At 56.4% G+C, this 27,152-nt stretch overlaps 2 protein-coding genes and 1 long non-coding RNA gene across 3 annotated transcripts in view; 1 reads left to right on the forward strand and 2 right to left on the reverse strand.

The window, feature by feature from the left end:
* Positions 1–2,402, reverse strand: LOC309812792. The gene is made up of 3 exons (XR_014295402.1): positions 2,189–2,402; positions 1,720–1,884; positions 1–929 (listed from the first exon to the last, which is right to left on the reverse strand). It is a non-coding gene; the product is annotated as an uncharacterized lncRNA (long non-coding RNA).
* Positions 2,403–2,625: 223 nt separating this feature from the next.
* TNFRSF1A (TNF receptor superfamily member 1A) lies at positions 2,626–14,642 on the forward strand. The gene is made up of 10 exons (XM_082636938.1): positions 2,626–2,880; positions 9,844–9,997; positions 10,218–10,346; positions 10,573–10,722; positions 10,870–10,948; positions 12,491–12,561; positions 12,685–12,798; positions 13,114–13,142; positions 13,346–13,610; positions 13,741–14,642. The coding sequence occupies exons 1-10, from the start codon at positions 2,842–2,844 to the stop codon at positions 14,046–14,048; spliced, it is 1,338 nt and encodes a 445-aa protein (XP_082493064.1). The 5' UTR covers positions 2,626–2,841; the 3' UTR covers positions 14,049–14,642.
* Positions 14,643–14,731: 89 nt separating this feature from the next.
* The window catches only part of PLEKHG6 (pleckstrin homology and RhoGEF domain containing G6), a 41,838-nt gene continuing 29,417 nt past the window's right edge, over positions 14,732–27,152 (reverse strand). The window contains exons 8-19 of the mRNA XM_082636937.1: positions 26,970–27,065; positions 26,626–26,676; positions 26,234–26,383; positions 25,325–25,435; positions 25,052–25,201; positions 24,733–24,870; positions 24,369–24,488; positions 23,611–23,743; positions 23,380–23,495; positions 16,818–16,963; positions 15,427–16,137; positions 14,732–15,232 (exon numbers count right to left, since the gene is read on the reverse strand). Of these exons, the coding sequence (XP_082493063.1) occupies positions 15,223–15,232; positions 15,427–16,137; positions 16,818–16,963; positions 23,380–23,495; positions 23,611–23,743; positions 24,369–24,488; positions 24,733–24,870; positions 25,052–25,201; positions 25,325–25,435; positions 26,234–26,383; positions 26,626–26,676; positions 26,970–27,065 (1,932 nt within the window). The 3' untranslated portion in view covers positions 14,732–15,222. The remainder of the gene's footprint in view (positions 15,233–15,426; positions 16,138–16,817; positions 16,964–23,379; positions 23,496–23,610; positions 23,744–24,368; positions 24,489–24,732; positions 24,871–25,051; positions 25,202–25,324; positions 25,436–26,233; positions 26,384–26,625; positions 26,677–26,969; positions 27,066–27,152) is intronic.

Consider the following 27,152-nt stretch of genomic DNA (forward strand, 5'->3'; position numbering starts at 1 on the left):
GCCACCAGGGAAGCCCTCTTTATACTTTTTACCCTTTGTTTCATGAGCCCTAACAGCCAATCCTAGTTTGCCCCTGTCCTATTTCTCCATCTCTCCCATTGTCTCCCTCGCCATGATTTCTTCTTCCCCTGGAGGGATTATGCTCATACTCTCACCTCCTCCAAGAGACTGGTTAGCGTTCATATCCCTAGACCCATGCACCTCTCACCATCTTTTTTTTAAACACAATTTTATTGGAACAGTTGAATACCACGTGTCTCAAGACTTTAAACCTGCTGAGTAAATAGGCATTTATCGTAAACAGTGAAAGAAATTCTCCTTTTGTGACGGGCTATGTGTAATGGCATTGACAGTTGGCACAGACTACTAAAAATTCCTTATAACATTAAAACTAGGACATGGACACCTGAAACTAACACAACATTGTGAATCAACTATATTTCAATAAAAATTTTAAAAAATAGGACACTGAAGTTATTATTGTTAATACAAATTATTAACATTGCTACCACTGATTGAATGCTTAGTATACGGCAAACCCTTGCTAAACACTTTACGTGCGTTTGCTTATCAATGCGTGCTTCCCATGTCTTACATGAGGAGCCTGTGGCTCTTCTGGCTTCTTTACAGTGGAAACTGGGCAATTTGACTCTTGCACTTTATTTCAGTGACTGCTTCTATAAGGGCTCTGCTTTGGGGCCATTCGTACTGTACTTGGAGCCTCCCTGTGTGTTGGTGGAGGTGACCTCCTTCCTCTGTGAGTCCAGCTTCAACCCTCTTGTTCCTCAGAAGCTGGAGGATGGGGTGGAGTGAAGTCAGCCAGAAGTGGGGGCATCCAAGCTCCGTTCACATCCACAGCTCTGTTTCTGGGATCACAGAGGGGCGACAGGAAAGGGCCAGGGAGGGTGGATAGCAGCGTGGGGAGTCAGCTGGTGGATCAAGAGGCAAAGGGGTGAGTAGCTCTGATTCCAAGTCACAAATCCCTAGGACCTCACTCCTGTCTGGTCTCCCTGCATTTCCAGCAACGTCAGCGGCTGGAGGACCCGGGGCCTGGACTGGGTCTAGGGAAGGTCACTGTGGCCAGAGAATATTTGGGTGAATGTTGTACCCTTGTTGTGGGATTCATTTGGGAGATGTCCTGCACAGATAAGCATGGCATAAAATACCCAAAGAGGGACTTCCCTGATGGTCCAGTGGTTAAGAATCTACCTTCCAATGCAGGGGACGCGGGTTCCATCCCTGGTTGGGGAACTAAGCCCACCTGCTGCAACTACTGAACCCGCACGTCTCAACTAGAGAGCCCGCATCCTGCAACTACAGAGCCCACATGCTCTGGAGCCTGTGTGCCACAACTAGAGAGAAGCCCATGCACAGCAACGAAAGATCCCGTGTGCTGCAACTAAAACCCGACGCAGCCAAAAATAAATAAATAAATAAATAAATATTTTAAAAAAATACCCAAAGAATCAGGGGGTGGGGTCTGACTCAGAAGGACCGATGGAAAGCGGTAATTATGGGTCGTAGCAAAATGGGCCCCTAGTCTGAAGTCAGGCGTCTGGGGGCTGGGCTGGCTCTGCAGGGCACATGACCTGCGTGGCTCTGGGCCTCAGTTTTCTCGATTATAAAACAACGGGGCTGCGGTAGATTATCTCCGAGGGCAATTCGGATTGATGTATCGGAATATTTGGGAAAGGGGCACTGGGAACGTACTAGGACTACCTGATGGAGAGAGCTGTAATTCCACAGCGTTGTCACGGATGTGATCTCATTAGCCCTCGTGACATCATCTTCCCCACGAAGGTAGGCCAGGCACTGTCGCTCTCATTTCAAAACCGAGGTCTTTTGAGAGGTCCCACCATCGTTTGGAGGCCGAGGCAGGATCCACTGTTGGGAGCATCGCCCAGCAAAGACTGGATGAGAACTGGGGCGGGGGGCGGGGGTGGGGGTGAGGTAGGGGCAGGGAGGTGCCGGGAGGCAGGGCCCCAAGTCAGGGTTAGGCTTTACTCTGAGGTTTGGGTTGGAGGCGTAAATTCCTAAGAAAGTGAGAGATCACGGTGTCAGTGGAGAACTCTGGGGAAAGGGGAAGGGTTCCTTGGGTTGGAGGCGTAAATTCCTAAGAAAGTGAGAGATCACGGTGTCAGTGGAGAACTCTGGGGAAAGGGGAAGGGTTCCGGCATCAGACGCTTACCTGCCGGGGTCAGTAAATGCTGCGGCAACCTCAGCGGCTCTCCATTTTGCGAACTGGAACCCAGCATCTGAGTTTGTCCAACACCACCCACCTAAAAAGTAGAGAATCCTGAGCTGGAACCCAGCGAATCTGACTCCAAAGCCCCGAGTCCTTCTACTGTGTGGTTCGTTTGGGAAAGGCCGGGCGATGGGGGAGGGGGCAGGGGGCCGGCGCTCCTGGGTGTCTGGGTGGGAGTGGTCAGACCCGCGCACGTGGCAGGGCAGCTGGATCCGGGCGCCCGCGCTCGGACTGGGTACGAAAGGTTGGCACCTTGGCCCCCCTCCTCCCGCCTCCTCCCGCCTCCACCCGCCTCCACCCCGGCTCTTCCTGCCCTGAAGTTGCAACACCCCACTCTCCCTTCCCCTCCCACCTCCTCTCTGCTTGACTTTTCTCGGAGTTCTCCGAACTCAGGCTGCAGTGCCGGCCTTCCGGGTTTGAGGTCCCTGGGACCCGGCTGTGATCCGCGCCCCAGTCTCAACCCTCCACTCCCCTGCCCGACGCCCGGGCTCCACTCCGGACCCTGCTCATCCTGGGACTGTGTCGCTGCCACTGTCGCCTCTGTCCACCACTGCCTGAGCCCTGATGGGGGAGTGAGAGGCCACAGCTGGCCGGACATGGGCCTCCCCACCGTGCCTGGCCTGCTGCTGCCGCTGGTGAGACGGGGGACGGAGGGCGGGGTGGGCTGGCGGGCGAGCGGCGCCTGGGGCGGGAGAGAGCCGAGGGCCTTCGCGGCCTGACCTCAGACACTGCCTCATTCATTCGCTGCCCTGAGTCGGGAGCAAGGGAGGCGTTTGAAAGGCAGGGAGGAAAAGGGGTTCCCGGGCTGCCAGGAAGATGGGGGCAGGTGCCCACGGCGGGGGCGGGGGAGTTTGTTAGGAAACCGAAAGGAGTGGGAGAAAGAAGGTCTGTCCTCTCAAAGTCCAGATCGTTCTGAATTGTGTCTGGCAGGTCAGCATTCTTGGGCCGTGGAGAGGCGAGGCTGCCGGTGAGCCCGGCTGAGCACACCCTGCTGGAGGGCAGGGACTGGACGCCAGCGAAGTGGGGAAACTGAGTCCGGGAGAAGCCCTGGCTTGGGGCGGGTAGGCTTGGGATGCTGTGTGTTGGAGGCATTTGGGAGGGGGATCGGTAGCCGGATAGGGACCCGGCAACGCCGTGGCCTCCCCAGGCCCAGGCCTCCCACCCGGGGGGCACTCTTCACCCTGGATCTGTGGCCACTGTCTGCGGGCCTGACCCTCCTCCCGCTCCTCAGAGCTCTGGACCTGCTCCCCAAGCCCTTCCCACGGACCCAGACAACAGAGCATTTGCTTTCTTCTTCCACAGCTCAGTTTGGGGAAGTTGGTAGACAGTTGTTTTCGTCACTGGAAAATGTCCCTTTCTCTTGCTTCAGGCTTGTTTCAGTGTATCCCTGACCCCTCCACGTCCTGCAGTCGTCCTGAGCAGAAACCCAGCCCCTCGCCTCCACCTAACTGGGGGCACTGCGTTGGTCACTTTCTTCAGGGTTCCTGCTCTTCCCTGGCCCAACCGCCGCTCCCCCCTCTCCTCCCCCCTCCCCCCACCTCTCCTCCCCCACCTCTCCTTCCCCCACCATTCCTTCCCCCAACTCTCCTCCCCCAACTCTCCTCCCCCCACTCTCCCCCGCAACTCTCTTACCCGCCCCCCGCCTCTCCTCCCCCACCTCTCCTCCCCCCACCACTCCTCCCCCACCTCTCCTCCCCCACCTCTCCTCCCCCCACCACTCCTCCCCACCTCTCCTCCCCCAACTCTCCTCCCCCCACTCTCCCCCGCAACTCTCCTACCCAACCACCGCCTCTCCTCCCCCACCTCTCCTCCCTCCACCTCTCCTCCCCCACCACTCCTCCCCCCACCTCTCCTCCCCCACCTCTCCTCCCTCCACCACTCCTCCCCCCACCTCTCTTCCCCCACCTCTCTTCCCCCACCTCTCCTCCCCCACCTCTCCTCCCCCCACCTCTCCTCCCCCCACCTCTCCTCCCCCCACCTCTCCTCCCCCACCTCTCCTCCCCCACCTCTCCTCCCTCCACCTCTCCTCCCCCACCTATCCTCCCCCACCTCTCCTCCCCCCACCTCTCCTCCCCCCCAGGGTCTTGTACTGTGTCCCCAAATCATCCCTTTCTCTTCTGTCCTGTCTCCTCAGACTTCTCGAGTCTCCTTTCTGAACCCTTCTCTCCAGTTCCTCCCGCTCCCTCTGCTCTAGTCCACGTTTCTAGACCCTAGTTCCCTGCGCAGCACCCCGCCACCTCCTGTGGCCCCAGGCCCACCTTTCTCTCCTCTGCAGGCTGTCCTTCCCATTGGCTCCCCCTGCTCCCCATCCAGCTGCCCTGCCTTCTCTTGTCTCCTGGCAGTAAATCACCCGGTCCTGTCCTGACTCCCTCAGGGACTAGCTGCCTGGACTTGAGCAGGCTACATAACCCTCATGCCTTGCTTCTTTATCTCTAAGATGGACAGAATCGTCACTACCTCGTAATGTCGTTTTGAAGATGAAATAGATAGATATATATTAAGTATTCCATTCATTTGTGCCTGCTCGGCACTAGATACTCTTTTAGGTGCTGGACTTACAGCAGTGAACAAAAATCTCTGCCTTCACGGAGTCTCTATTCTAGTACAGGAACAGGGTATAGCAAACAGAAAGCACTCAATAAACTTTAGCTTTCCTATTGTTAATAGTATCAGTAGTGGTTGTAATTACTCAGTGGCTTCTGCGTTTGGAAAACAGAGGCACGGGGGAGGCTGAACAGATAAAGGAATGTGCCTGGGGCTGCAGCTGATCCAGCCCGGGTTGGGGTGTGACAGCTAAGGGACCAAGCTCAGCCTGGAGCTGGAGGGGAAACAGGAGCTGTGCAGTGCTGGGTGAGGCTGTCCACAGGCTTTCCAACTGCCCGCCACTCAATGGGCAATGCAGGGAGCTGTGATTGTGTGGCGGGGGGGGGGGGCGTGGAGGTGGGGGAAGAATGCAGGAGAGGCTGTAATAGAGCACATAAGATCTTGCTGCTCTCAAGGAGCTGACAGTCTTGGAGCCGAGACAGCTTACAGCAAAAAATGATTTGAGAGCACTCGGGGCCGGGGGAAATGCCCGCAAAAGCCTTGCGATGTGGTGCCCTGGATCACCCATGGGAGGCAGAACCGGGAGAGGTGTGAGTGCCGTGCCGCTGCCTTTTCTGCTCAGCGGATCTCAGCTCCAGCGCCCGTGCTCCCTGCAGAGATGCAGAGTCCACAGTCGCCCGTCTCTGACCCAACTGAGAGCACAAGCCACGTATTCACCTCAGCATCCCTGCGGGGCCTGCGCCTCTACCGTGCTCCTTAACTGTTTGTTGAATGAATAAAGGATGGAATGAGGGATGAAATGCCTCATAGAAGAGTGGTTTTGGAGCTGAGATTTAAAGCCACTCACTGGCAGCAGGCTGGAAAGAAAGGGGACGGGTTTGGGGTAGAGCGGAGGAACGGAGAGATGGGATTTTGTGTTGGGGGCTGGTGGTGGCAGGAAGCTGAGCACCTTGGCTGCAGGGGAAGGACCCTGTTGAGGAGCAAGAAGACGCGAGAAAGAGAAAATTGGAGGAAGTGGGGGAAAGGATGGAGAGAGAATCTGACTGTGGTCCCAGGTAGAGGAATTCATTCATTCATTCATTCATTCATAAATGGTTCTCTCAGGGCTGCTGCACCTGGGCATGTGTCCAGAATAGCAGTGAGGTACCTCTGCAAGTTCTCATTCAGGGAAAGAGTGACCCATGGAAATGATGTTTGAGGTCCGGCCCCGGAAAGGAAGATTCCCACACCTGTGGGTGCAAGTTGAAGCTTGAATGCAGATAAGAAAGCGTGTAGGATGGATTGGAGCAGGAAAAAGGCGGGAAGACAGTTGCAGTGATCCGGGTGTGAGGCAACCCCTGGACTTGGAAAGGATTGAGAGATGACAGGGGAGGTCTGGCAAGATGGACTACAGACTGGATGGCAGCACAGGAGGGACGGGGGCCTTGAGGAGAGAAGGGTGGCAAAGAGAAGTTGATGGTGTGACATTTGTCCAGGTCAGGAGGTCGATGGATTTCCTTTGGGGCATGTTGAGGGTCTAGAGAATAGCCAAGTGAAGTGGGCATCTAACAGGCTAGAGCAGAGGTTCTCAGACTCACGTCTGCCTTTGTGTCGTTCGTAAGTGACACAAAACCTTCACTCACCAGAGATGCTCAAAAGGAGAGGAAGGCTTGTCAGCCTCTGCTGTGAGGGTGTTTGCGATTGTGCATGTGTGTGGGAAGGAGAGGGGGATCTCTCCCCTGGAGATAAATATATGCCTACAGGGAGGCACTGACTCCCATCTTCCCACTTTGGTTTTCACTGGCCTTGACTGGAGTGGAAGACAGATAGTCATGAAATCACCCAATCAAACCACATTTATTTCCCACTTCCAGTTCTGGGTGCGGAGGATTAGACATTATCTCTGACCAAAACACTCATTCTCATCTCTCATCGCATCGTTTATGGTCTGTTTGGCGAGATCATATCTACTCACCAGACGTAGTTATGGAAAGAGCCCAAAATAGGTATAGTTTATTCATATTTTTAAAGTTCACAGGGTGGGTGTGTATCTCATGAGCTGGAGTGGGGGGAAGCCTCATTAATGGGGGGCTTCTGGAGAGGGAGGCCGGGTCTCAACTGGGCCTTGGAGGAGAAGCTGTCATGAGCTCCCCAAAGATTTTGACATCAAATGAACACAAGACATTTTAAGTTAAGGAACAGATTAACGCAGGACGGGACAGTGAGGCTGCTGAATGGGAGCTAGACCACAGGGTCGCTCTGCTGTCCGCTCCTCCGCCCCCAAGCTGCGGCCCCAGCACAGGAAGTCACACTTAAAAGCCTCCCTAGGCGGAAGTTATGGGGGAGTTGGAGGGGTGCTGGGCCACCCCTTCAACTGTCTCTCCACAGGCACCCCAGCTTGCTGCGCTTCCCCTGCTCCAGGCCACAGGCAGTCAGGCTGCCTGGGGTCTGGGCGCTCAGAGTTCACCTCCTATTTCCGCTGTTTTGCTGCAAGATGCAGCTGCTGAGCACTGGAGCCAGCCAGTGCCAAGGAATGGTGCCTGCTGGCTCCTGGGGTCGGAGTGGGCTGGCTCGGGGGGCTGCTGGGGACTGGGGGGGATGCGGGGAAATGGTGCTGCTTGTCTTACATCCCGTCTTGCTCTTTACCTCCCGGAACTGGGTGCTCAGGGCTCTGGAGTTTTGCCTGTGCTGTCAGTGGGCTTGTGGGAGGGGGATGTGGAGCCTCAGAACTGGCCACATTTCCTAAGGATTGCTTGAGGACCCCAGGGAGGTGCCCAAGCCCAACCCAGCTGGCCAGAACCAGTGAGGCTGTGGGAAGGCAGTGAACCCGGGTGGGAGGGCAGCCTTGGTTTGCTCCCTTCTGGAACTGGGAAGTGTCAGGGGGGCTCACGTGAGAAGCCAGGGAAAGGACAAACCCGCTGAGACTGGCTGAACCCGGAGGAGGAGCCTGGGCGGGGCTGGGTCTGAAGGAAGGATGCTGAGGGGTGGGAAGGAGCTGAGTGGCCCTCAGGGAGGGGCGGGTAGTGACCTGATGGGAGGAAGCAAGGGGTCGGGCCGAGACTTCCCTTTGGGATGGAATGGGATAGGGAGCCATTTCCCGAAAAAGTGGGCCAAGAGGGACTGAGGCCCATTGCCTGGCTCCTGGGAAGAGGAGGGGAGGAAAGCGGGCTCTGAGTGGGGATTGGAAGGAGAGACTGGCCCACAGGACGAAGGGATCGGATCGGGTCCCAATTGCGGGCTGGTCCCTTCAGCCGTTCTGCTGACTCATGACCCTTGAGGAGCTGGGGAAGCTGCTGGTTCCCTCTCCCTCCCCTAGATTCCCTCCCTCCCCTGGCCTGAGTCACCGGGCAGAGCTGCTGGGAAAAGATTTCCCTTTCCCGGATCTGACTTAACCCCCAAGGTGCTGGAGCTGGCGGTGGGAGGCACGTGGCCTGAGAAGGTGCCTCTCCCTCCTTCCCGGGAAGGACCCCCCCCCCAACCCGCCGCCGTTCTTTTCCCTGATGCCGTCTCTGCCGGTTGGCTCTGCTGCCAGCCGCCTGGATGGAATTCCAAGCGCCAGTGACCTTAGGTGCTGTGAGCACTTCTTCGGGGAAAGGAACCACACTTTCAGGACTGGGAAGTCTTTCCCATAAACACTCCACACTTTTCCTGTTGCTCTGGAAGCCTCAGCCCTGTTCTCAGGGGAGGTGGCACAGCGCTGGAGTGGCCAGGCAAGGGTGCTGCCCCTGGGTGGGGAGGGCGCCCTACGCCCCTGGGGGCTGGCAGCTGGGTTTCTGAGTGTGGCTTCCCCTGTCTGGGGCTGGGGCGGGGGCTTGGGTTTCCGGACCGCTGCAGCGACACCTAGCGGGGGACTGGGGCGTGACCTGCCTACAGCCTTGGGCTGCCAGGCCCTCCTGTCCTGGGCTGGGGTTTCTGGGATCTGATTAGCCTGTTGCTCCCAAAGTTTAACATCCTTGGAGGACATCCTCTTATCTTCACATAAGGCGGCCTTTAGAGCAGAGAAAACGAAATCAAGGCCCAGGGAAGGCCAGGAAGAGGCTGGTAGGAGGTGAAACAGCAAAGTCTGGGTTGGAGCTCAACACAGCCTCCTGGCTGTGCCGTCCCTGCTCTGAAGCCAGGGCTGGGCAAGTGATTCCGGGGCGGGGGGGCCGGCCTGGGCCCGGCCTGGGGCCGGAAAACAGGCTCCCGGGACACCCCGCTGGGCAGAGGGCAGAGGGACTCCCTGGCACGCCCTCAGCTCCTGGCTCGGTGGTCTCTGAGCCAGATCCCCAGCCTCCAGCCGGCTCCGATTGCAGGTAACCTCCATGCCTGTGCCCACTCCCGCCCCACCTAAGCCTCACCACCTTTCTACCCCCATCCTTGACCCCGAGCTTTCCCTTTTTCTCCACTTCCCATTTGCCCTGGCCAACCTGGGGTATTCGTGCAGGTTTACTGGTGGAAGGGGATGCAGCACGGAGTCTGAGGGCAGGATCCTGAGTGAGGTTTTGGTACAGATTTACAAAGAAACTCTTCCTTTGGTTTCTACCCGCTGTCCAGGAATGGTCCCCACAGGGACATCACTCACCTCCACTCCAATCTGATGTTACAAAAAACCTTTTTAATGGCATAACATAATTCAGGAAAGTGCACAGATTCTAACTGTTCACCTCCGTGAATGTGCACAAGGTGAATACACTGAACGCAGCACCCAGATGGAGAAGCGCCACCCCAACCTTTAGGGCTACTCATCGGAAGGAAGGGCCTGTTCCCAACCCAAAAAACTCCTTGAACATCTGCCCTGTGTCCAGCAGTAATAGCTGCTTTGGGGAAATAAGGCTAAGATACAGCCCGTGCCTGGAGTTTACCAGCCTTGAGTTGGAAGGACAGAAATGAATACACAGGACGACCAGAGAACAGTTAAGATGGCACAGTGCCGACAGCCCAGGCTTGGAGGAGGACGTGGCGTGTGAGCGGGAGTGGCCTGGGGAGACTGTTCCGCTGAGAAAAGACGAGCTGGGAAGGCTTTAGACTCGCTCCCTGTGAGACCCCACCCCTCCCTCTCCTGACGGGGCCTCCTCCATCTGACTCTTCCCCAGGTGCTCCGGGCTCTGTTGGTGGATGTGTACCCCGCGGGGATTCATGGGCTGGTCCCTCACCCTGGGGACCGGGAGAAGAGAGAGAGTTCGTGTCCCCAAGGGAAATATAGCCACCCTCAAAATAATTCCATTTGCTGCACAAAGTGCCACAAAGGTAGGAGAAAGGGATAACCGTGGAACTCCTCAGTTAGGGGGACCTGCTTCTTCCTTTCCTTTTTCCAGATGTTCCAGAACGCGGGGTCCCTGATTTGGCTGCCTCTCCAGGGCTCGGACTTTCTCCCTCCTTTCCTCTCCCAGGGACTTCGGGGAGGTGCCCGGGCCGTCCTGGGGCTGGGGGTCCGGGCTGCAGCCTAACCCCGACCCCCCAATCACAGGCACCTACCTGTACAATGATTGTCCGGGCCCGGGGCTGGACACGGACTGCAGGGTGTGTGCCCGCGGCACCTTTACCGCTTCAGAGAACCACCTCAGACAATGCCTGAGCTGCTCCAAGTGCCGGAAAGGTGAGTCTCAGCAGGGGGCAGGGCTCTAAACCGACTGGGTCAGGTGGGTGTTCAGAGGGGTGTGCGCGTCTTGTCTCCAGGGGAAGGTACGAAGCTGTGCTGCTGCGGGTGGGCAGGGATGCGTGTGCACAAGTGAACGAATGCATGGGTGTGAGCGTGCGTTACCCAGAGAGACACCCCCGGTGGGGACAGTGGGAGCTCATACCCCATCTACTCCCCGCACCAGAAATGTACCAGGTGGAGATTGCTCCTTGTGCAGTGGACCAGGATACCGTGTGTGGCTGTAGGAAGAACCAGTATCGGAAGTATTGGAGTGAAACTCTGTTCCAGTGTCTGAACTGCAGCCTCTGCCCCAACGGCACGGTGCACCACTCCTGTGAGCATGGCCCTCCCAGCCCGGCTGGTCACCCCGTCTTCGGAGGGCGGTCTCCAGCTTGCTGTACCCCTGCCCCTCCTGGTTCTCCCTCCGGCCCTCGGGGTGCTGGGCCATCCTCCTTCAGCTGTGCCGCATCTCTCCCTACAGGCAAGGAGAGACAGGACACCATCTGCAACTGCCACGTGGGGTTCTTTCTAAGAGATGCTGAGTGCGTCTCCTGTGCTCAGTGAGTACTTCTGCCGGCTGCTGGGCACTGGATCGGGACGGGAGGGGGCACTGGGGGAGGGGCTCTGGCTCCTCCAGGCTGTTTGGATGGGAGACACTTCATGTCAAGATACCAGCCAGTCCTCCCTGCCCCCAGCTTTTTCCTAAAATCTCTTGAAGTCTCTGTGGATAGAGGCGCATACCGCAAGGACTTGAAGTTCTTTTTAGACGTTCAGATGTTTTTGGGAAGACGTTCAGATTCTTGGGCAACAGGCCCTCTACTATGGATTCTAGGAATACACTTTTACATCTCTGAAATCATACTGCATCTTACAACAGTTGACGGTGTATCGTGGTTCAGTTGGCACCTGCGCATGTGTGTGTGTGTGTGTGTGTGTGTGTGTGTAGGATGTAAATCATGATGTCTCTCATTATTGATCTTAGGTTTAATGCAGTATGCACTTTCCTCCCCAGTCCCTTTGACCACACCTCCTCACTCCTTCTGGCTCTGCAGAGGCTGTTCTTGCACACTTGCTTGCAAAGAGGAAACTGAGGGTTCTAAAGTTGAATTGCCCTGGGTTTACATCTCAGGCTAGCCACGTATTGGCTGTGTGAGCTTGGGCAAGTGACTTAACATCTCTGAGCCTTAGTTGTTTTTACCTTTAAAGTAAGGATAATGACATCAGGTTGGCAAAGTTGTAAGAACCACAAAAAAGAGCCACAAAGTGTCTGACAAGAAACTATGTTCTTTTTCCCACTAGTCTCTTCCCCTTAAAAGCACTTCTACACCCCTTCCATGTGGTTCTCACCATGAGCTTGTGAGGTGGGCAAAAATGACCTCTCCCTGCTTTCAGATTCCTGCTGAGAACTCACCTCCTCAAGTTCCTTCTAGGACCCCTGATGTAGTTCTCATTAGTCCATGCTGCCCAGTGCCAGCTCCAAAACGGGAAGATGCGCTTGTTCTAGAGTGTTCTCTGGCTGCCCCCAGCAAGATGTGTTCACATGCATGCTAGACCCCTCTCTCAAAGTTGTCACCAGCAATGTCATCTAGAGAAAAAGCTCTTTAACCTCTTTTTTTCACTGGATTCTCATCAGTAAAACAGTGATAAAAATAACAATTCAATGACAGCATTTATCGAGGGCTTACTATATGTCAGGCATAATTATCTCACTTAATCCTCAATCTTGACAGTGGGTAGGATCCCTGTTTTACTGATGAGGAGGCTGAGGCTTACAGGTGAAGTGATTTGCCTGGAGTCATACTGCTAGCCAATGAATGGGGCTGGAATTTATACCTGACTCTGACTGCTTTTAACTCTTTTTCTACATAGCTTCTTCAAGATCAAATCCAGCTCTAAAATGAAATGATTTGGGGATTAACTAATGTTTCTTTCCTCCGCATCAAGTCCCAAGATAGGATTAATTTTCATTATATCAAGAGATGGCTAAAATATTTGTAAAGCCAAGAATTTCCAACAATCTGTGTGGTTTTCTTATTTTTCTTTTTTTTCCTGTATTCCTCTTACGGTGGGCCCCTGCTCACCAGCACTCTCTCTTCTTTTAGCTGTAAGAACACGGAGTGCGAGAAGTTATGTCCAGCTCTACCTGTAACTAGTAACAACTCTCAGGACCCAGGTGAGGAGAATTGTCCCGGTGCCCATGCCCGTGGACCCTTTCCTAGTCATGCCCCTCCCCACCCATCCCGCCCTGCTACGCCCAGAGCCCCTCTCCTCTGACCACAATCTGCTCTGTTTCCAGGCACCACAGTACTGTTGCCCCTGGTGATCATCTTTGGTCTTGGCCTGGCATCCTTCCTCCTCATTGTTTTAGCATGCCGATACCAGCGGTGGAAGCCCAAGTTCTACTCCATCAGTGAGTGGCGCCTTTGGGAAGGGAAAGGGTGCGGGTAGGAATGCAGGAGGCGGCTTCAGAGGAGGCCGGAGGGAGGGATGCACAGGCATGGAGGGAGATGAGGAGTGTCCCCTTAGTTCGCTGGCGAGGACCCCACTGGCACGAGGTGGTCTTGGACGGCTGGTGAGAGCTCATACTGCATCAGTAGCTCTCTCGTCCCTGGGGCCACATAGGCCCTGAAGCATGTCACCACAAGTACCCACCGCCAGCCCCATGATGGGCGCCAGGGTTGAGAGAGGAAGTGAAATCTGTGACGCTTTGTCTCTTTTTTCTCAGTTTGTGGGCAGTCGGCTCCTGTAAAGGAGGTAAGATTAAACCGGGGAACTACTCTCAGTCTTCCCTGACTGTCCATTGTCATCTTGTAACACCCAAATCACCCGGAATCACCCTTCGTCCTGGGGCTCCCCTGATTCCCTCTAGCCCCAACTCCCATCCGGAATCCAGAAGACGGTGGGCTGGGGCTGTTTTTCCTCTTCCCCGCTAATGCTGTGCCTTCTCTCTCTCTCAGGGGGAGCCAGAGCCCCTGGCCTCGGCCCCAAGCTTCAGTCCCATCCCGAGCTTCAGTCCTGCCTCCAGTCCCACCTTCACCCCCTGTGACTCCCTGTGGTCCAACTTCAGAGTCACATCACTCCCCAGAGAGATGGACCCGCCCCACCAAGGGGCTGGCCCCATCCTCCCTGCGCCTCCAGCCTCCACCCCCGTCCCCACCCCTGTGCAGAAGTGGGAGGTCAGCGCCCACGGCGCCCCCAGCGCCCCCGCTCCGCTCGCAGATGGTGAGTTCCTCATTCATCCCCGCAGGGAACCCCGGCCGGGGAGGCGGGTGGGCGGGGCGCCCGGGGTGAGTGGGCGTGGGCCGGGCGGGGAGGGCCGCCGCTCCGGGCTCACCGCGCCGCCTCCCTGCAGCCGACCCAGCGACACTGTACGCCGTGGTGGACGGCGTGCCCCCGTTGCGCTGGAGGGAGTTCGTGCGGCGCCTGGGGCTGAGTGATCACGAAATCGAGCGGCTGGAGCTGCAGAACTCACGCTGCCTGCGCGAGGCGCAGTACAGCATGCTGGCGGCCTGGCGGCGGCGCACCCCACGGCGCGAGGCCACGCTGGAGCTGCTGGGCCGCGTACTCCGCGACATGGACCTGCTCGGCTGCCTGGAGGACATCGAGGAAGCGCTGGGCGGCTCCGCCCCCATCGCGCCCGAGCCCCGCCTTCCCCGATGAGGCCACGCCCCGGCCCCTGCGGGCAGCCCTGAGACGGCTGCTTCCTGCCCCAGGCAGCCTGGAAGGACTTGCGAGATGCCCTCTGGACCCCCGTTTTTCTGGAGGGGAAGGGTCTTGGCGGAGCAGGCATGATCTGGCAGCCACTTAACCTGGTGCTACTCCCTCAGTGTATATAGCCTTTCTCAGCTGCCTGAGCACTGCCAGCGGGTGAGCTGTGTGTAGTGTGTCAGAGTGTGTGTGTCTGTGTGATGTGGAGTGTGTGTACTCGTGAGAGAGGCTGAGTGTGCCAGGAGCCCAGACGGTGGCTGCGGGGATGAGGGGCGCCATGCCTCATTGCCCATTTTGGACTTGGAGAACCCAGCAAGGCTGCTTGGGGGCCCCTGGTTGGTCCCTGAGCCTGTTTCACAGTAGATAAGCAATCTTTGTATCCATTACGTACACTAATAGAACCTTTGTCCCCCTGCCTGGACAAGCACACAGAGTAAGCCGAAGTGTCCCAAGGCAGGGGAGGCACAGAACGAAGGGCCCTCCCGCCGGAACTGTGGACTTTTGTAAATACACTAAAACCCCGGAATTAAAGCTCCGCTCCTGGAAGGAGGGACCTTTCTGCGTGGTGCGTGTGGAAGGCGGGGCCAGAGCCGTGATCCTGGCGGAGGCGGGGCGGGGGGGATACCTCACCCTCGTGCAGCCTACTAACAGAGGAGTCACCTGTGCTCAGTCTGTGACTCCTCACCCCCCAGGTTCTCTTTGCTCCGCCCTCATCTAGTGCTGGTTGGACGGCCATCCATCCTTTTTTTTTTTTTGGCTGTACGCGGGCCTCTCACTGTTGTGGCCTCTCCCGTTGTAGAGCACAGGCTCCGGACGCGCAGGCTCAGCAGCCATGGCTCACGGGCCCAGCCGCTCCGCGGCCTGTGGGATCTTCCTGGACCGGGGCACGAACCTATGTCCCCTGCATCGGCAGGCGGACTCAAGCACTGCACCACCAGGGAAGCCCCTGGACGGCCATCTTTATGTACAACTTTATGTGGGACTCTGGTGTGTCTGTGACACATCAATGTACAGCTCTTGATCCCCAAAGTCCTCAGAGCAGGAAGGGCAGGGTGCCTGGGGAAGTGTCCTTGAGGTAGAATCCAGGGGTGGAGGTGGTGACCAGCGCTCTTAGGGAGGTATTCCCTCACACATCTCTGCAAAGGCAAGAGGCAGGTGTCAGGTAGGCAGGCATGGGGTGAAGAGTGAAGCTAAAGGCCCCTCCCCGCCATGACCCCCCTCTGGTCCTGCCCTCCTGTGTTGACCCGCCCTGCCCCCCCCGCATCCCCTCTGGCTCCATACTGGCCTTCCCCTCCGCTCCATCCCACGCCAGCTTCCCTTCTGCACTTACGATGTGGACAGGGGCGTGTCCAGGTGTATGATGTGAAGCCCCCGCATCCTCTGCAGTTGGACCTGAGTCAGCTTCCGAGGTCTGCTGTCCCCAGGCTCTCCCCAGGGGACTCTCTCAATCCTTTGGCTGGCCAGTTCCTCCCGGATCTCTCGGAGCATGTCCTCGGCCCGGAGCGGGTGAGGGGAGGGGCTGTAGCTGGGTCCCAGGAAGGGCCCCTCTTCTTCCTCGTCCCCTGAGGATTCCCAGGGGCTCTCCCCAGCAGAGTCAGTGTGGGTCGGGGAGGGGGAGAGCTGCCCCCGAAGTCGGGTGCTATGTAAGGTTTCCACTACCACATTCTCTCCAACCGAGGTCCTGTCTTCTTCCTCAGACGAGGTCGGTGGGTCTCCCCTGGGAAGGCTGCCTCCTTTCTGGACACTCTCCTCTGGCAGTTCAGGGGCGCTTCGGCGTTGGGGAGCTTGGGGGTCAGGAGGCTGGGGATGCAAAGGAGCATCTCGGAGGTCCAGGGTGGAGAAGGTAAGGCGAGGGTCCCGCCGAAGGGCCCTGGAGCGTAGACGGTTTGGCAGGAAGTGGGACGCCTTGGGGGAGCCTGGGACCAGAGTGCCATAGCCAGAGTCCGAGGTATCATCTGGTACCGAGGGAGCATCTTCATCTGTGTCTTCTGTCACCACCAGCTGGGGGATGACGGTCGAGGACTCAGGAGTCCTAGAGTTACTAGCAAATGGTCAGAGTCAGATGCTGAGGGGTCAAGTTCAAGTCCAGGGAGTCTCTCTGGATCCCCCTCCATCCAGAAATGGGCCCTCCTCCAAACTTATTTTGGTATCACTCTTACACTGGACTGATTGTTTTTCTCATCTCACTGGCTAGACTGTAAGCTCCTTTAAGGCATTTTAGCCCCTGCACTCAGTCCAGAAACTTGTTATCAAGTATTTGCTGAGCGCTTCCTGAGCTCCCCTGAGGTTATCCCCCAGTGATGGAGTCTTTTTCTTCTCTATAACCGTGCTGCTCAACAGCTGTGTTATTTTGGGTGAAACTCTCACGCTTTCTGGGGATTTGAACTAGCCGGGTCCCCGCAGCTCTGACATTCCACAAACCCATACTGAACTTCACTCTCCATCCCTGGTCTGGGGAACCTGATTCTCTCAGGGAATTTGTGCCTCTCGTGCCTGTTTCCTTCACCCTGTGCCAGCCCTAGGCTGGCTAACCCCATAGGCTGTCTCATGTGGCCTTTTGCACGGCTGGTGTCAACCTGTAGCCTGGGTTCCTCAGTCTGGTCCCAGTCCCCCCAAAAGGTGTCATACCATCTCCCAACCTTGTGGGCTCCTCTGCCCTCCCTCCCTGCCTGCAGCCCCCCTCCTCTGGGAGGCCTTGTACGCCCGCCCGGTAGGTCTTACCTTCCCTCTGTGCTGCTCTCAGAGCCTTCCGCGGAAGGCGTGGCGGGCCTGGGGCCTGGGGACTCCCTGTCCCGGTCCTGATAGAGGGCCAGGAGCTCCCTCTTCTGTTGGATGTACTCCTCTGCCTTCAGCTTTTGCAGGGTGACCTGGGGTGGGGATACGTTCATTAAGAGCTCTCATTTATTGAGCACCTGCTGTATGCCAGGCACCATGCTAAGTGCTTTACATACATTATCTTGCTTTATCTTCACCACCACCCTATGAGGCAGATTTTTTTGCTCCTACTTTACTCCTGAGAAACAGAGACTCTGAGGTTAAGTAACTGCCAAGGTCATGCCGCGGGAAAGTAGGACGGAGCCAGTATTTGAACTCTTGAGCTGGTCCTAGGATGTGTGGGGTAAACATAAGGCCCCTTTTCCTACCTGTACGTTCTTCCTGCCTCTCACATCCCCTTGGCAAGCCAAGGTCTGGTCTGTTTCTTCCTTCAGGAAGTCCTCCCTGATTGGTGGTGATGGTGGCATAATTGCTCTGAATGATGCTGGGCCCTCAGGTTACTCTTTCTCCTACCACCAGGGCAGGCAGGGGCAGGCTTTGTCCTGGGTTGAGGACTCTGTTGTCCTTCAGAGTTGACAACAAGACCATCCCAAGAGGAATGGAGAGAGGATACATTATATTTTGTCTTCCTTAGCATTTTCATACAGGCGCCACCGGAATAAAACAGTGATATCTGAGAAGTGGTTTATAAAGCACCTCTACGTGCAGGCGGTCATTTGACACACACCATCACCCTGCAGTATATTAGCCAATTTTACAGATGGGAAAACAAGACTTAGAAAGATGAGTGGACTTGATCCAGGGCGCACAGGTAGAGAGAAGCAGAATTGGGACTGGGTCTTTCTCTGTGAGTCCTAGTTCAGTAACTGCACTATTTTTCAAGGGCAGCCTTAGAAAGGGTCAGGAATTGCCAAAGGACAACTTTCTCTTGGGGGAGGGGAGGGATGGCAAGGGAACCCTTGGAGAGGCCAAAGGCGGAGGCTTGGCAGAAAGAGGAGGTGGAGGCTACTGGGGGCGGCGCTGATACCAGCACTGGCTGGAATGGCCTTATCATTGTGCACATATTGAAGTACTTTCATGCTGGTGAGCAAAGGGCTACTGCCCAAGCCTCCCACCTTCCTTCGCCAGGACTACCCTGCCCTCCAAGATCCAGCAGCAGAGGGATAGCATCTGGCACAGCAGGGGGCCTCTAGGACCGCCGCGGCCCCCCCCCCCCCCGCTCCCCAAGCTCTACTCTGATTGGTTGATGCCCATTACATTCTGGTTATTAAGTAATTTGAATATCCCCCTTCCCCCACCCCCTTCAGGTATATGAACCAGCAATTCTTAGGCAACTCTGGACCTTCCCAAAGCCTCTCCAGAAACACAGCGGGGTGGGGGGTAGCTGGGTCTGTACAAGAGACATGTTGGAGAAAAGGATGAACAGGGACAGGAAGATGACCTCAGGCTTGTGTTTCCAGTTTTCCTGCCCGGGCTTCCCAGTCACTGTCTCATGCAAGGATTCTCAGCAGTCTCACAAGACTTGCTCTGCTGGCCAGAGCCAGGGATGATGGTGTCTGGGGGCAGGAGACCAGCACACCGGGCCAGGTCCTGTGACCTTTTCCGCATCTGCCAGCTGTGCAGAGTGAGGGTGGGAGGAGCCGCTCTTGGGGTCAGGGTGGGGCCGGGGTCAGGGTGAGGCCGGGGCAGCCTGCTGAGATGCCCTTTGGCCCCATATGACTCAAGTTCAGGTTTATCTTTGGGATGTCCAGGATAGAGATGGTGTGTGGAGGAAAAGAACTGGGAGGAAGGCGGCTGGGGGGTGGTCTGGAAGGAACGTCTGTCCCATGCAAGCATCTCCACTAAACTCTCCCGTGGGCCCACCTGGGAAGAATCAGGGAGGCAAGGGGTGGGGTGGGGATGGAGGACCCGACACCTCAGGTACCAGGGACGGGGCTGGTTGAAGCGCCCCGGCCACCCCAAAGGCTCTCTAGCAAACCTGGGAGGATTTTCGCAGCTTGGGTAAGAGGAGAGACGTGTTGGAGGCAGGGTGGGAAAGGAAGAGGAAACTGGTGCTTGGGCCTGAATGTGACATCCCCACAAAGCCGGGAAAAGGGAGGGCTCCCCCCACGCCATGCTTCGTCTTCCTTTGCCCTGATGGGGAACTGAAGCCTTGGGAGGAAATGCCTCCTCCCCCTGCTGCCCCTGGAGCGGCTCCCAAATTCACCCGCTGCCCTCCCCAAGTCTCCCATCACGGACGAAAACCATCTCTTGAAGTTGCCCTCGGCCAGGCACTCCTGGCCTTTAGAAGATGTTGGCATCTTCTAAAGATGACAACGATAAACACCCTCATTAAGTGCCGGGCGCGTGTCAAGCAGCTTACAAACATAACCCTCCCGTCTGTCCTGCAACGTGGTTCCCATCACCCCTGCAGTTCCCAGGTGGGGCCGGAGCTGAGAGAATTGCCGCAGATGATGAGTGAGGGCTGGGCTGCGGGCCCTCCGAGCCCGCCTCTTTCCTCCGTTCACCTCTTGGCCTCGTCTCTGATAGCTCCTTGTTCCTGGCACTGGTTCCTTTTCCTCTTCCCAGCCCCTAAACATGGGCATTTCCCAAGATTCAGTCTCTCTCCTCTTGAGAAGCTCATTTTCTCTAAAAGCTGAAGCCACACAGCCAGACCCGCTGGGAATAAATCTACATATGTACGATTCTGTAAGGCGGAGAAAAACCACTCTGACCCCTGAGATCAGTAGGTATTCTACTGCCCTCTTCAGCTTACAAGGACTGGTGGTAACTGCGAAAAGGATTCCCGAAGACTTTGGTGTGAAGCAGTAACAGGACAAACTCATTTCAAAGTTTCAGGGTTTTGGGTTTTGCAAGGGGACGCGGGGAGCTTGTACGCTGCTTGGTTAGGTATCGGAAATGCCTTCTCTACCTCAGTTAGCGTGGAGTAAAACTCCTGGGGGCTAAATTAGTTTGTGTAATAAAATACCAGCAATTGGGCTTCCCTGGTGGCGTGTGGTTGAGAGTCCGCCTGCCGATGCAGGGGACGTGGGTTCGTGCCCTGGTCCGGGAAGATCCCGCATGCCACGGAGTGGCTGGGCCCGTGAGCCATGGCCGCTGAGCCTGCGCGTCCAGAGCCTGTGCTCCGCAGCGGGAGAGGCCACAACAGTGAGAGGCCCGCGTACCAGAAAAAAAAAAAAAAAAATACCGGCAATCTTTAGTGGTTCCCCTGGGGGTTCCAAGGAGAAGGTGGCGGGTCTCTTCTTGGGCTGGGGGGCGGTGGTGTAGAGAGGAGGCCCCACTGCACCGAGAGGGGGGACTCTGATCCGGCCTGGAGCATGGGTCAGGGCAGATGACCCACACCCTGTCCCCTACCTCTGGCTTCCTGGGCACTGTCACCATCTTGTTTAGGTATCCAAGGAAATGACAGCCCCGAAGGGCTGGAGGACACAAGACCCTGAGGTTCTGCCTCTCATCCTTTTTTCTTTTTTTTTTTTTTAATGGCATAAACCTCCTATTTATTTTTTACTCTTGTAATTCCGAATATTTAAATATAGTGTTTAAACAGAGACTAAGCTCTGGTTTTCCTTTTCTCGAATAAGCTCTCCACATCTTGATACGATGCTATAGGTAAAACTGTGGGAAGAATGCTTAAAATTGTTTAAAGAACAAGACTATTTTTACGCATCCTCCGAAGTTTCAAAGCCCTAATTACCTGATGTGCAAACGACAAATCATTATAATCTATTCATTAAAGCAAGTCCTATGAGAAGCACTACTTTGATTTAAACTCTTTAAAAATAGTGCAGTTGCATTCTTTAGAAATCGTCTACACTATGATTTCTTAACTTGTTCAAAATGCCTCTTCTTTTTATAAAAACGAGGTATAACTGACATATTAGTTTCACGTGTACAACATAATGATTCAACATTTGTGTACATATGAAGTGATCCACACAACGTCTAGTGAACATTCGTCACCATTGTTACAAACATTTTTTTTCCTTGCGAAAAGAACTTTTAGGATCTGCTCTCTTAGCAGTTTTCACAGTTCACCCTCCTTTCTCGCCTGAACTCTAGTCTGTGTTTCCATATTTCCACAAACCCCTAAGAGGTCTCCACTTGGCTGTCTCCCATTACCTCATTTCCAAAGTGCTTCTGTTTAAAACTAAACCTTGCTACCTATGCCCCACGTCACCCAGGAAGCAACAACTAGACAAACAGGTTTCCCTTTCTAATGATTTCAGTTGTCATTGCCAAAGCAGCCTTTCACACAGGAACCTCGGGAGCAAGTCATCCTTTGTCCTTGTGGACCTGAGTTACCAAGGCACCATGTTGCCTGCTTAATCTGAATGGTTTCTTTGAATCTTCCCTACGAGACAAGGACTGTTATTATTTATATCCATCTTGCAGGTGAAGAAACGGAAGACTAGGGAGGCCACATAACTCACCCAAGGTCACCCAGCTAGTAAGAGGTAGAGCTGGGGTCTGAGCCATGGGTTCGGTAGAGGCTTCTGTCGGCCTCCCTAAGGCTCACCTGTCTCTTCTTTCTTCTTCTTTTCTTCTTTTTTTGCACCATGTCCCTAAGGCCGTGGCACTCAACCTCAATGTTTCATACCCAAACTAGTACGGGAAATCTCCCTCCACCAATCTCTCCCGCCCCCAGCCCACCTGTCACATGCCACCTGACAATTCAAGACAAAACACACGGATTTCACCATGGCCTTCCCTAGCTCAAGAATCTATAGTGGCTCTGGTGTCAACTTGCCAACCCAATTCAATTCAGTCTCGTCCAGTCCACACTCTTCTACAGGCCCTGGGGTCCCCTAGAACTTGGCGTCTCATCACTGGCTCCACACAAAACCCTTCCCTCCAGGCTCAGACAGACACGCTGGTTGTCCCCCGAATAAACCAGCCCAATTTCTCCCTTGAGTCTTCTGCCCAGGGTCTTCCCCATCCTTAAAGTCCAACTCAAATCTTCCCTCTTCTATGGCAATTCTGCTCCTGTAGTGGGTTGAATAGTGGCCCCAGAAAGATGGGTCTAGGTCCTGACCCCCAGAATGTGTGAATGTGAGTGGCCTTGTTTGGAAAAAGGGTCTTTGCAGATGTGGATAGATCCTCAGTGCAGGATCTCAAGATGAGGTCATCCTGGATTTTGGGTTAATGACCGGTGTCTTTCTAAGAGACAGGAAAGGGAGATTGGGACACAGAGACACATGGAGAGGAAGACCACGTGAAGATAGAGGCAGAGAGTGGAGTGATACTGCCATAGGCTAAGGAACACCTGGAGCCCCCAGGAGCTAGAAGAGGCCGGGAAGTATGCTCCCCTAGAGCTATGGAGAGCTATGTCAGCCATTGCCTGGCTGACATGTTGATTTTCAACTTCCGGCCTCCAGAACTGTGAGAGAATGTTTCTGTTGCTTTAAGGCACCAAGCAGTAACCAATATGGCTCCATTCGGGTCTCCCTTCCTTTGAACTCCTTCGGCTTTTGTTGCATAAATCTGCCCCCCCCCGCCGCCATCACTCCACTCCACTAGTTAACATTTTTACTGCTCCTGTGTCACTCACAGGACAAAGTTCAAGTTCCCCAGCACGGCATCCAGGGATGGGCATGATCTGGTGGCACCTCCCTCCCGGCCTCTCTGCCGTTGTGCTGCCCTTGTGCTTGATGCCCTGGTAATGTCAACCACTCAGCTGATGGTGCACTCAACACACACAGCTGCTTCCGATTTCCGACCTTCGCACACTCTGCTCTCCATCTGGAATGCCTTTCCTGCCCACCTTGGTCCCCTGACGTGCTCCTAGATGCCCGCCCGCGGTGCTCAGAAAGTAGCTCCTCTGTGAAGCCCTCTCTGTCCTCTGAAGCATCCCTGTCGTCTGCACAGTCCCTCTCCCAACCAACCCACCAGACAGAGCGAACCACTCCCTTCCCTGTCCTAACTCCATTCCGTCCACATGTTTCTGTTATTTGTATACTTGTTTGTCTAGCTAGGCCGCAGCATGTATTCTGTGAGGGCAGAAATGGCGTTATATTCTTTTCTGATTCCCCAGCACCCAGCCTGTGCGCACCCAGCAGGTGCCCCGTTCATGTTTGCTGAACGGAAGCTCAAGTTCAGCAGTTGTTTTACAGCCTCGAAACCTTCAGGGGAGGCTGTCTTGGCTCTCCCAGGGACTGGTGCCCTACCTGGCCAAAGGCTTTCTTCTGTGCTCTTTTTTTTTTAATACTTTTTTTTTTGGCCACACCATGCAGCTTACAGGATCTTAGTTCCCTGACCAGGGATTGAACCTGCACCCTCGGCAGTGAAAGCATGGAGTCCTAACCACTGGACCGTCAGGGAAGTCCCTCTTCCATGCTCTTAAGGTTGGTCAAGGCTGTGTCTCCCTCTCGAGGGTGCATCGGAGGGGCAAGAGGTCTGGTCTGAAGCTGTGTGCACCCCACCCTCTCTCTCCCCATCCTCCACTCTTGTGCACTGGATCTGAGCTCCGCGGCCCCGCCATGCCCCTGCTCCCACACCTGGCTTCACATACCTGGGCCTGCTGGGTCTTCTCCAGCCACACGGCACGGTCTGTAGCGCTGGGACAGTGCACAGTGAGGGCGCTGGAGACGCACTGGAATTCGGTGAGGTGGATAAGCAGGAAGCTGCCTGGGTGGAGGAGAAGGTCTGCTTCCAGGGCTGGACTTTACCTGATCCCCTTCCCAACCTCTCCTTCCCAGCCGATGGGAAGGGAGAAGGAAAAGTTCCCCCAGGAGAGACATACTTGGATCTCGGAGCGGTCGGCACACAAGCTTCTCCAGCATGAGGGGCGGGCGGATAACCTTGGCTTTGGCTGCCCTGCGAAGGGGCTTGGTCACCAAGAGCACATCAGAGAAGAGGAACAGGTACACATCCAGCTGGGGGCAAGCGAAGAGAGAGATGAGGGTCAGCTGGAGCAGGGGGCAGGCGGGACAGGGGTCGGGGCTCACGCATGGGTGTGTGGGCAGGTGCAGAGCTGTGGGATAGGAGAGCTGGGAGCCGTGTCGCTTTGGGCCCATCTCTTACTTTATAGGTAGGAAAGTGGCTGACTCAGGGCCATGCCAGCAAGCAGAGCAAAGCCAGAACCACGTCCTCTTCCCAACACACACAGACACACACACACATAGACACACACAGACACGGACACACACAGAGACACAGAGACACACACATACAAAGGCACACACACAGACACAGACACACACACAGACATACATAGATACACACACAGACACACACACATAGACACACACAGACAAACACATAGACATACGGACACCCACAGAGACACATAGATACACACAGAGACACATAGACACACAGAGAGACACATACAGACACACACTAGATACACACATAGACACACAGACTCACACACACACAGACACACACCCCCCTCTCCTCCCACGTCCAGCCTTCTGGCGCAGCCTGTGTCCCACCGCCTCTCCCTGCTTTCTCTCCAGTTCTCTCCCGTCTTCTTCGCTCCTCCCACAGCCCCCTCACCTTCCCTTCTCGTCCCTCCTTCATGCGCGCAGGCCCCTCAAGCAGTAGCTGCCTGGTGTGCTCAGAAGCAACCCCCAGCATGGGGGCCATCAGGTTCAGCGTGGAGAATGGACGCAGGTTCTGAGGGACGCAGAAAGCACAGGAGCAGGGCACTGGGTATCCTGCCTCTTGGAGGACAGGAAGCATCCCAGTGCCGTCGTTTTCCTCCTCTGCACCTGGCCCCGGGGACCCTCACCCTCGGGAAGGAAGGATGGGCGCACACAGCCCGCGGCACCTCTGCCTCTCCCCGCTGCAGGCCTCGGCTTCATCCGTCTTCCCGGGGGCCTTGCTTTCTTGGACCCCCCCTTCCCTCTGCCTATCTCACCTTCTCCACCTCCTCGCTGGACGGCTCCAGGACCTCGTAGGGCCCGATGCGCTGGGCTGCGGCCACCAAGCTCTCCTGCTCTTCGCCCTGACGCACCTGCTTGTTGATGTGTCGGAGGAATGACTCCACCGCTGCGATCTAGGTGAGGGGGTTGTGGAGGGAGGACAGCTCAGCTCCTCGTCTGCACATCCCACCCAGACAACGACATCAGTGCCACGCGGGCACATACATGTAAGGAAAGAGACCTCAAGAGTCCCTGGAGATCCGTTCCCACTCACCAGCCCCCAACTCCTGAGGGTACAGCCCTGGTGGCCCCTACCATGGCCGTCAGGGCCTCCCGGGCGCGGGCCTCGGGGCTCCTCTTGAGCACAGCCTGGAGCAGCAGTGGGTACTTGGTGATGCGCTGGTGGGGCTTGATGAGGAGGTCCCCCAGCATCTGCCTCCCCGAGCGCTTGTGCTTCTCACACCACTGCCAGGGAAGGTGGGCAGGGGTCAGGGGGCTGCAAGCCACCCTCCTGCCCCGCCCTGGGGATCCCCTCAGCCTTGGATCAAGGTCCGCCGCATCCCCCTTTCCCAGCAGCCCCTCTCCCACCTGCACGAAGGTGTTGAAGAGAGGGTTGTTGTCCTGCTGCTCCCAGGCGTAGGCCATGGTCTGCTTCACTCGCAGGCAGTACAGGACGTAGGGCTGGAAGCGCTGGCTGAACTGGAGGCACAGGTGTGGGGCGGGGAGCGGGCAGGGGACAGAGCCTGGCCTAGATCCTTAGTCCAGCTCCTGCCAATCCCAGCCCCCCATCACTTCCAGCCCCCGTCTCTGGATTCCAAGGAGGAGTTGAGGTCCCGAGGGGCCGACCCGCTGCCGCCCTCTGAGCTCCATCCTCAGCCCCCACCATGCCCTGCTGCTCTGGACCTCACCCTCCATCAATAATTTAGCTAGAGCGTTTTCAGGGCACTGCGGATCCCATTTCAGCCCAGCCATGGGGTGGTGACCTGAGGCTTGCCCAGAGCCCCGCTCCTGGGGAAGAGGGCCACCAACGGCCCGCAGGAGACTGTCCCCCTGCCTCTCTACCTCAGTCCAACTCTGCAAGGCCACGTTTCCCTGGCCAGTGAACTGGGAGGAAGTCAGATCCTGGGCCTCTTGCGGCCTTTCACATCCCCTTCCCCCAGGCCCCTGAGGGACAAGTTGCTTAGGCCCCTGCCACTTGTCGATGGGTCTCTGTCCCGGACATAAGATTTCATGGTCGATGAGAGCTTAGGTGTAGCCCTTCCCTGAGATAGCTGCCCTCCCTCTTGGGGCTCCAGAAGCCCAAAGAGCCTTCGGGACAGAGGTCATACTGGTGGAATGAAGGTAAGAGGTGAGGTGGTATTTAGGGGTAGGGGTCGTGCCCTTGGACCCCCTCGAGTCACGGCAGGGTGCCAGTGATATGAGCATTCCAGCGGACAGGACCCCTTGGGGCTCTCCCAGTCCTGCCCCATCCAGATGGGGCCCTTCTCCCCGCCTCACCGACAGGAAGCCGCTTTGCAGGCTGACAGGGTCCAGAGGCTGGCCCGAGGCTCGCGTCTCCTGCAGGGTGGGCCCCAACACCTCTTCCCAAAAGCTCCGGTGGGCTCGGATCAGGCTGGGGACATTTCCAAACAGGGTCTCAGCTGACACCTGGAGGAGGGAGCAGAACATGCCTCGGCAGGTGACCTGCGGGCAGCACGGGCGGTGGGCAAGCAGGGCGGTGGGCAGGCAGGGACGGCTAAGCCCGAGTGGCAGGGGCTGGGTGGGACCTGCAGCCTGCTTGGGGTCTAGAGCAAGGAGGGGAGTGGGGAGGGCAGGGTAAATGGGGGTGGCAATTCCGCTGTGACCCCGCCCCCCACTCGCTGGGTCCCACACCCCGAGCGCCCACTCACTTCCGTCAGCAGCCCCACTCGTTGCAAGTTCAGCAAACCGGCGGCTAGGAGCTGGATGCAGGGAGGGCTTTCAGCGCCTGACCTCGTCCTCTCAGACCCCAGCCTAGCCAGCCCTTCACAGCATCCCCACCCCCACCTTCAGCATCGCGAGCCTCTCTTCCAAGACCCCGGGCAGGTCTCAGGTCAGGGGGATCTTGGTGTCCTGCCCCTTCTCCCCAACAGCCGTGTCCCTTCCGGTCTGGAGAACGGGGGGTGATTCAAGGGACACGGTAAACGGCCAAGGATGGGGCCCGGGGGCGGGGCTGCCGGGGATGCGGCGGGGGGGTGGGGGGAGGGCGGCTCACATCCGTCATGATCTTGAGCTTCCGCACGTAGATGAGCTCCGTGGTCAGTAGCTCCCACAGCGCTTCCTGCTGGTGGCACAGCTCCCGGCTCATCTCCTGGGTGGGGACAGGGCTGGTTCAGCTGGGGAATGATGACAAGACCAGCAGCTGCCATCTGCTGAATGCTACCAGATCTACTGCACA

The sequence above is a fragment of the Mesoplodon mirus genome (genome assembly GCF_964341445.2).
Source record: "Mesoplodon mirus genome assembly, chromosome: 11".
Taxonomy (NCBI): Eukaryota; Metazoa; Chordata; class Mammalia; order Artiodactyla; family Ziphiidae; genus Mesoplodon; species Mesoplodon mirus.

Coding starts and splice junctions, on each gene's coding strand:
- TNFRSF1A (XM_082636938.1), top strand. CDS start 2,842: ATGGGCCTCCCCACCGTGCCTGGCCTGCTGCTGCCGCTG. Junction 10,723..10,869: donor CGGCACGGTGCACCACTCCT/GTGAGCATGGCC, acceptor CTCTCCCTACAG/GCAAGGAGAGACAGGACACC. Junction 13,143..13,345: donor AGTCGGCTCCTGTAAAGGAG/GTAAGATTAAAC, acceptor TCTCTCTCTCAG/GGGGAGCCAGAGCCCCTGGC.